Below are 8,633 nucleotides of genomic sequence, written 5' to 3'. Positions count from 1 at the left end.
AGGCCTTTACGCGCGTACTTTTCACATCTTCCCTATCTGGTGTGTTTCAACTCTCGGCAGGATGCATTTGTCTCTTGCTTGCTGGAAGCTGCCCTGGCCCAGGGCCAGCCCAGAGCTGGGGTGTGTGGGCCAGGCAGCAGAGAGAGTCCTGCCCTGTGGACTCGGCTGATCTTGGTGTGTCCCAGGCTGTCTCAGCCACTCGGGCCAAGGGATTCCTTCCAACCCGGGGCGCTTTGGGTGGGCTGGGGGTGGTCCCAGGGGCGGGTGCCAGTGTGTCCAAGGGCCCTTTGTGACACAGTGTGGAATGGTCACCATGGAATGCAACAGGACAGGGTGTCCCAGGGCCCTTTGTGACACGTGCTGACATAGGTGCTGGCGGCGACGCGGCCACGCCACAGTGCTCGGTGCACGCGACGGGGCAGGACGGGCGTGAGTGGTGCTGTGAGGAGTCCCCGCACAGCCAGCTCGTTCGCTGCTGACCCGCAGCTGTTCCGAGGCGTTAGTCCTGCATCTGGCCTCGCGGCCGGACTGCGGGACTTGGTGACTCGGAGCTTTCCTGAGGCATCTCCCATCCCTGCGGCTGGTGCCCTTGAGGCCAGACCGTGGGATTTGGTGACCTGAATCCTTGACGAGGAGTCTCCTGTCATTGTGTCAGGAGCCCTCGAGACCAGAGAGCAGGACTTGCAGTCCTGTAGCCTTTCTGAGGCTTCTCTGTCGCAGGTGCCTTCAAGGCACGACTGCAGGACTTGCTGACTCGAAGCTTTTCCAAGTCATCTGTCCTGCAAGTAGACATGAATCCAGTCTGTGACATGGAGCAGAGACCCCTGAGGGTGCCCAAGCTGGCCTGGGTGAAGGAGGAGGAAGAAGGCCCTGGAGCTGTCCCAGCTCAAGAGTCTGGACTAGTGGAACAGTTCCAGCTGCTGCAGGATGGTGAGTGGCAGAGCTGGGCCCAGGGCTGGTGCCTGCAGCCAGGTTGACCACATCCCATCCCAGCCCATCCCATTCCCTGGGGACATGCCCAGGGCCAGGACGGAACAGGGTCCAGGGCTGCCCCCCCGGCAGCCGTGCTCCATCCCCTTGGCATCCCGGGGCTGTCCCTGCCTGGGGAGCGCAGGGCTGGGCTGTGTTCTCCGGCCTCTCCCGCAGCCCCTCAGCTCTGGCCGCGCTCGCTCTTTGCCAGATGCAGCCACGGACCAGACACAAGAGCAGGACCCCGCCCGTGGCCGCTTCAGCAGAGCAGCGCAGGTACCTGCAGCCATCCCCACCTGGGCTGGGCCTGCTGTCGCTGCTCAGCCGAGCAGCGCGTTGGAGCTCTCCATGGAACGTCCCTCTCTTCCTGCCCTTCGTTCTCCTGCTGATGATTTGCAAATTCATCAAGTGCATTTGGCAGGAAGAGACCAGCGTCATGGGCACTGGGTCCGTGGAAAACGGGGACATCTCCAACACTGACGCCAGCACCTCCATGCTGGATTTGCTTGTGAATAAGGGTGTCCCCTGTCCAGAGCAAGTAAGCAGCCTGTGGCCAGGGTTCGATCCTCCCAGGAACTGCATGGCCTCCCAAGCCACGCCTGCTGGTCACTTTAAGCCTTTGAGGCCATCCCAGTGTGGTGGGAAGGGAAGCAGCTCTCTGGAGAAGCTGGGGACATTACTCCCTCTGGCAGCTTCCAACTCTCCCCGTGCCTTCTCCAGGTGCCCGCCATGGTGAGGTACATCCACCGCTGGCTCATGGCCAATGAGTCTGGCGAGCACAAGCTGGACAATACCCTTCTGGAGCTGACAGAGGCACAACCCACTGATGTGGTGATCACTCTCCTGCGTGTGGCTCCTTCATGTGACAGGTATGGGGCCCATGTGCACAGAGGGCTCAGGACTCACCAGCCCATCACCCTGTGGAGCCTGTCCCAGGTGTCTGACAGAGACTTCAAGGGCCCTGTGGCTCCTCCATTTCCCAGCCCTGGCATGTCAGCCCCTGAGCCTGCTGCCATGCTCCCTCCCTGCCCCTCAGGGGCCTGTCCCCACAGGGCTGGGCTGCCTGCGTGCTGCCAGTGAGGGGCCGTGGGCAGAGGCAGGGCTGACAGCCAGCTCAGGTCCCTGCAGCTGCCCAGGCCACGGTGCTGTGGCGGACACCCCCCTTACAAAAAGCTCTGACCCCACAGAGCTGCTACAACCATGTGGAGCACGATCTTGTCCTCGAGAAGGACTGCGAGGCTGGTGGTGCTGATACTCCTCGAAGTGCTGAGCAACTGGCCAGAGCACATCACACACACCTCCGATGGGGACAACACGGATGTCTTTGCCCTGGCTGTGAGTTTCTGGAACTGGCCTTTGCTCACCCTCCAGGTCGCCTCTCCAGCAGCTCTCCATCCTCTTCCCACCCTGCATCTCCCTGCCTCGGGCGCTGGGCTGAAACCTGGGCTAGGGGCAGGTTCAGAGGCACCAGGCCCGGTGCTCCCCCTGCATCTCCCCTGGCCTCTCCCTTCCATGCTCTGGCCCTGACACAGGGACACCTGGGCACTGAGTGCTGTCTCAGGGGGATTTGTCCTTTGCAGGCAACTCTGGTGATGTGGAAGATCCTCCAGGGGCCCTGCTGGCCACAAGAAGCGATGTTGTATTTCCCTCGTCTCTTTGTGCATCTGCTCTTCCAAGTGTTCTTCAGCACAGAACAGATGCCACAGAAGGTTAATACTTTCTGGAGAGCATGCCGGAAGGAACACCGCCTTCCCACCAATCCCAACAGGTGCTCCATCCCAGTCATCCTGTCCCTCCCATGTCCCCAGAGCAGGAGCCAGTGCTCTCAGCCTGACCTGGGCTTTGCTCTGCACACAGGTTTGTAGTGCAGACCCTGGAGGCCCTGCTCCGTCGGCTGGAGTATGAGGATGTGGTGGTGGCCATGGAGCGCCAGCATGGCTGGGACACACTGCTCTGTCCTGACACACAGCACTATGCAGTGGGTCTGCTGGCCAGGTGAGACGCCCTCCTCCCCGCCGCCCCTGGCATTTGTGCCCTGTGCCCGGCGTGCCCCACACAGTCCCCGTGGTTGTGGGCGAGGGGGCCTTGTCACCGAGGGATGGCCGAGCAGACTGCAAAAGGCTGGGAGAGGAGGGTGCCCAGGAGCGGCCGCCTCCCAAAGGGCCCACGTCCCCTCGCAGGGTGCTGGGGAGAGATCAGACCTCTGTGAGTCAGTCCTGGGAGAGGTCTGCCCGTCCAGCTCAGGGTCTTGGTGCCTTTTTCCCCCTGCCAGGGAGATGCGCAGTGGCTTGCCCCACTTGTGTTCCCGCATCGCCTTGCACCTGCTCGGGCTGCTCAGGAGGAGGCGGTCACGCTGGTATCTGCTCACGCTGGCCTTCTTCGTTGAGGTGAGCCTGATGGCCAGCGCTGCCTCTTGCAGCTGCAGCCGCCTGGGACAGTGCCCGTGCCCGATGCTGCTGCTTGGGCCAAGCCCTGTGCACTTCTGGGCTCCTGCCACCCGGGTCCCCTGTCACTGCCCTGTGCCTTTCAGGTCCTGGAGTGTCTGGACTTGAGTAAATGCGGTGACAGCATCCTGGAGATCATGTTAAAGAACCTGCGGAGCGAGTGCAGGGAGAGGCGTCGCCTGGCGCTCAGTGGCCTCATGGTGCTCAGCAATGATCCCTCGCTGGTGAGAAGGGAGCAGTGGCTGAAGATCCACTGGCAGCATGGGGCTGGGGAACGCAGCCCCTTGGGCTTGGCTGGGCTTCAGCAGCTGAGGCAGCTGCTCCCAGCTCTCCTCCCTCCCACCTCAGCTGACCGCGTGTTTCGGGACAGGCCTTTGGCATCTGGGCCCGGCGGCAGCAGGGTGGGGTTGCCCAGACTTGTGTTCCATGCAGGCTGAAAAAATGTGGAGCCTGACTGAAAGCCTCGTGGAGTTCGTGCGGAAAAATGATAGCGGTGTGGTTAGGATGAGCATCATTGTACTCAGCCGTTTGTTCTTGGCTAATGCCCACCCGCTACCCGGCCGCGTCGCCCTGCAGTTGGCTGAGCCTCTTGTGCCACTCTTTGACAACGTAAGGCTCTGTGCCCCCAGCCACGGCCACTGGGTGCTGTCCGGACACTTTGTGCCCTGTGGATTTTCAGGCCTGTGCCCAGGTGGGCCTGGAGCAGCCGATGCTGAGGCCCTTGCTTCTTCCTTTTATACAGGATGATAGCCAGGTGCAGATGTGCTCCATGTATGTCTTCCGAGAAGTGATGGATTTAATAATGCGAAAGAGAAAAAAGGCCCTCAAGTCACACGTGCGCCAGAGCCTGCTCCCACTCTCTTTTCACTGCCATGATGAGAGCCAGCGCGTGGCAGAGGTAAGGGCTCATGGGCTGCTGGTGGCAGCCTGGGAGCAGGCTCGGCTGCCTCCTGCTCTGGCGCCTCGTGGACTGCAGCTTCCCCCTGGCCTTGGCACAGGGATGCTGGTCCTGTGCCCTGGGCTCTGGTGCCACCTCTGGCTCTCTGCTGCTCTCCAGGTTTCTCGGGAAACGCTGCTTTGTGCTGCCAGATTCCTGAAGAGGAGGGATCTTGAACAGATGCTGCAGCTGGATCAGACATGGAGGTTTGGCGAGGGCCTGGTAAGCCCCAGCCGCAGCCTGGAGAAGCCCCCGGGGCCCCGTGTGTGGGGCTGGCAGCTGTGGCCCTGCCCAGTGCTGCACCCAGGGGCTCCAGCCTGCGCCCCACACGCTGCTCCCTTCCCCAGGAGCTCTTCCCCAGGCTTCTCTGGCCCCGAGCCGGGTGGGTGCCCATGGAGCGCCGACCCAGCTGGGCTGTGGGGCGGGGTAAAACTGCGGCTCCCCCGGCAGCACCCGGCCCTCTGCCCCCTCCAAAGGGGCGGCCGGCCGGGCCTCGGGGCTGTGCGGGCAGGGGAAGCCAGTGCTGGGCGCAGGGAGCGCCCGGCCGAGGGGCAGAGCCCGCGCCAAGCCTTCCCTCCGTGCCCTCTCTGCAGCTGGCAGAGGACAGGAGCCGAGCGGCCGAGCACCTGCGCCGGGCCCTGCCGTACCTGCGGAGCCCACAGACGGCCCTACGAGAGGCGGCCGTCAGGTTCATTGGTGAGCCCCGAGGCCGGGGCCCCTCCCTGCCTCCCCGCCCCGCCGCAGCTCGGCCCCAGCCCGGCTGCTGCCCCGGCTGCAGCGGGAGCCGGGCCCGGGGCCGTGGGTGCTGCCGCCCTCCCGCAGCCGTGCCCTCGGGCGTCAGGATGCGGCAGGGGCCCGGGCTGAGCCCCGCCGGGGAGGAGGGCGTGTGGCCACAGGGCTGGCAGCGCCCGTGTGGGGCAGTTGTGCTGCTTGGGGCCGTGACAGGCTCTGTGTTCCCAGGGATCGCCGGGCGGCACCTGAGGCGGCAGAAGGAAGAGCTCCAGCTCATCTGTGAGGGTGAGTGAGGGCAGCGGGCTGTCAGCGGGGGCTGGCGGGGGGAGCTGCAATCCCTGCCCGGCTGCGGAGGGCTCTGCTCCCTGTGCGGACGAGGGGCGGCGTGGGCAGAGCACAGAGAGGTTTCAGGGACATGTGGGGATCGGTGGCCAGCACCTTCCGGCTGTTCCCGTTGGCTCCTGCTCCCTCCTGGCCATGGCAAGAGTGGGTGGGATGGCCCTGGCCAGGGGCACTTCCTCGTGTCCCCACAGATCTGGGCTCTGACCGTGGCTCTGTTCCTCTCTCTTCCAGCCCTTGAAGACATGACAGATGACATCAGCCCTGCTGTCTCAAGGCTGGCAGCTCAAACATTGTACGTCCTCAGAGCAGCAAAGAGCGCTCCGTACTCCATCTTCCCGAAGCTCCGAGATCGACTCCGCAGGGCATGCAAGACACGGCCTCGTCTGTGGGGCTGTGGCTGGCTGCACTGCTGGAGCTCTGCGGAGAGCTGATCTGGGAGGTTCTGTCTGGCGGGGCCACCTGAGCCTTCAGGGATTTTTCTTTTCTTGAAGATTGTTCTTTTCTTCTTTTCGTTTTTCTTAGCATGTAAATATAGAATGTGTTACAATACACAGACTCCCAGGAGCTTTCTTTTGGTGCCCGGTGTCCGCAGGACGTAGGGGAAGAGGGAAAAAAGCTGCTTGTGCTCAGCAAGTTGCCCAGGCCTGCAGCATGGAAGGGAAAATGGCCAGAAAAGCCCCTTGGCCTTTGGTGGTTGTGCTGGAGCCTTAACGCTGCCGACAGAGCGGGTGGGCAGGGGCCGGAGCTGCGGGGATCCCTGTGGGACTGGTGCCTGGAGATGGCCACAAGCCCTGTCCCAGGCAGGAACCACCATCTGTGTCCTCCTGCTTGCGTGTTGCTGGCTGGATTGCTGAGGGCTCCGAGGTGCCTCTTGACCCAGCTCCTCTGGAGCTCTGTCGGGGCTGTGCCGCTGCCGGGCAGGTTGGCTGGGCTGGGGGAGACCCTGAAGGGACGGGGCGGTGGGAGGCCGTGAAGGGATGAGGTGCTGCGGAGGCCCTGAAGGGACAAGGCAGTGGGAAGGTGTCGCTGTTGTTGAGGCAAACATAAAAGCCACACTAGTCATCCTCTTGGGATGCATCTGCTCCCATTTTGTTATCAACGGGCTCACCTTTAAAAGGTTGCAGTCCGATCTAGATCTTGGTAGCTCTCTTTGCTACTCTCCTTCCCGTTGAATCCACGTCCCCTGCTCTCCACGCAGGCTTTCTGCTCTCCAGGCAGGCTCTTTGAATCACGTCTCGGGGTCACCACATGTGGCTGTTGCCGAGGCGGACATAAAAGCCACACCAGTCGTAATCCATAGTCGAGAAAGGTAGAAAGATTTTTTATTTTCTCTACTGCTGTCCTTACACCTCTTCACAGTGGCTGTGGCCTAATTTAAGATTGGCTGCTTAGCAAACAATGACAAGGCTGCCTAACAAACAATGACCATTCAGGCAGTAAACAATCAGCTATACAAGCAAAAGTATCGTTGCTACATATTATCCACAAGTTCTTCCTTGTACACTCTCAGTGTCCCACAAGAAGAACATCCTCCCCTCATGTCCAGGACATCTTCTCTTATTAATTATCTTCTTGGCCTTCTCTGTGGGTTTTTCTAAAGCTGCAAAATTTCACTGTAATATTCTCATGGGTAAACTCGGACTGGTTTCAGGTGTGAACCTGTGGTCTTTTGGCCCTACAGCTTTGTCAGACTGATGTTACACACATTTCAGAATCTGGTCATTTTAAATATGTACATGTATCCATTGACACCTTTTCCTCTGTTCTATGGGCTTCTGCTCATGCTGGAGAAAAGGCCCGTGATGTAATTTTGCCCTGGCAGGAAGCCTTTGGTGCTTTAGGCGTCCCTGCCTGCGTGAAAACTGACAATGGGCCGGCCTACGCCTCTCAGAAAGTTAGGAATTTCTTACGTTTGTGGGGCATCTCTCACAAATTTGGTATTCCTCCTTCTCCCACTGGTCAAGCTGTTGTTGAATGTGCTCATCACACACTTAAAACTGTTTTAGGAAAACAAAAAGGGAGAATGGAAGGGGAAACCCCACAGTCCCAACTTTTGAAAGCTGTAAATACCATAAATCACTTGGCAATACCGTCTGATTCAAACAATCCCTCCATTTTAAATCATTTTTATTCCTTGCAGTCCACCAGTGAAATACATTTGCCTCGAGCTAAAGTATGGGTAAGGAATTTGCTTACCAGCCAGTGGGAAGGCCCCTGGGACCTTGTCATGTGGGGGCGTGGATTTGCTTGTGTTTCCACAGGTACTGGAGCACGGTGGGTGCCAGCAAGGTGTGTGTGTCCCGATTTGCAGCAGAATATCCCACTGCCTGTTCGGCCAGATGCTGAGGGTAACAGCAACACAGGCTGATGACCTTGGCAGCGTGGTTCGGGCTACCTCCGACCAGAGAGAGCATCGAGCACCGGTGACCAAGGAGGACTCTATTGCACTGTATATCCCTGCGATCCAGGGGTGTTGGCTTGCACTGGGATGCACTGGAGTGCAAATGTCAACGAATAACAGAAAAATGCAGGTGCCAGTATGGTCCTTGTCAGTTTTGCTGAGCTTAGTGCCTGCTGTTTCTGCTTGGCCTGTCAGTCAGCCAAGAACCAACGTGTGGGTTACCCTGGCCAATGTGACAGGGCAAGATACTCCGTGCTTAGCCACTGCTGCTCCTGACAGTCCTTTTTCTACCTGCCTTGTTGGCTTGCCAGTAGAGGACCGGCCAAAGCCTAGGACAGTTTGCAAGCTTTTACAATCACACAATCAGGCTGATGCTTGGGATCAGTGGGTTTTGTACCTTGCCCCTGCAACTCTTGAGCCACAAGAAATAGAGCTTTTAGGATCTGTGAAAACGGACTTTTTGTGTTAAGTTTAATTATTCTGGGTCTGATCAGTCCAAAGTATGGGATGTTTCTCCTAACCAACCCATATCTGCAAATGAAAGTGCCTGGTGCAATTATAGTTCACCACATATTTCACACTCTACTACTGTTCCTCTAGCTTTGCCCCCAGGGGTGTTTTTTATTTGCGGAGACCGAGCATGGGCTGCAATTCCATCCCATATCAGGGGAGGTCCTTGCAACTTAGGACGACTCTCACTGTTAACACCTGACACATCCATGATTTAACAGCATAAACCATGGAGGGGAAAACACAGCATCCATGCATTTGCCCCTGATTGCAATGACACCACCAAATTTTGGCCATC

The 8,633-nt window shown here is 59.2% G+C and overlaps 1 protein-coding gene across 1 annotated transcript; it reads left to right on the top strand.

Annotated features, from left to right (window-relative positions):
* The first annotated feature begins 809 nt into the window (after positions 1 to 809).
* LOC138113328 (maestro heat-like repeat-containing protein family member 7) lies at positions 810 to 5,973 on the top strand. Its single transcript, XM_069021484.1, has 15 exons — positions 810 to 930; positions 1,181 to 1,246; positions 1,359 to 1,507; positions 1,690 to 1,838; positions 2,157 to 2,304; positions 2,550 to 2,737; positions 2,827 to 2,964; positions 3,242 to 3,356; positions 3,500 to 3,637; positions 3,846 to 4,022; positions 4,156 to 4,311; positions 4,471 to 4,572; positions 4,944 to 5,046; positions 5,311 to 5,367; positions 5,656 to 5,973. The coding sequence occupies exons 1-15, from the start codon at positions 810 to 812 to the stop codon at positions 5,853 to 5,855; spliced, it is 2,007 nt and encodes a 668-aa protein (XP_068877585.1). The 3' UTR covers positions 5,856 to 5,973.
* Positions 5,974 to 8,633: the final 2,660 nt, after the last annotated feature.

This window comes from Aphelocoma coerulescens, chromosome 7 (assembly GCF_041296385.1).
Source record: "Aphelocoma coerulescens isolate FSJ_1873_10779 chromosome 7, UR_Acoe_1.0, whole genome shotgun sequence".
Lineage (NCBI taxonomy): Eukaryota > Metazoa > Chordata > Aves > Passeriformes > Corvidae > Aphelocoma > Aphelocoma coerulescens.
Note: the sequence above shows the minus strand (reverse complement) of the source record. Positions and strands in the feature narration are given on the sequence as shown.

Coding starts and splice junctions, on each gene's coding strand:
- LOC138113328 (XM_069021484.1), top strand. CDS start 810: ATGGAGCAGAGACCCCTGAGGGTGCCCAAGCTGGCCTGGGTGAAGGAG. Junction 2,738..2,826: donor CTTCCCACCAATCCCAACAG/GTGCTCCATCCC, acceptor CTCTGCACACAG/GTTTGTAGTGCAGACCCTGG. Junction 5,368..5,655: donor GCTCCAGCTCATCTGTGAGG/GTGAGTGAGGGC, acceptor TCTCTCTTCCAG/CCCTTGAAGACATGACAGAT.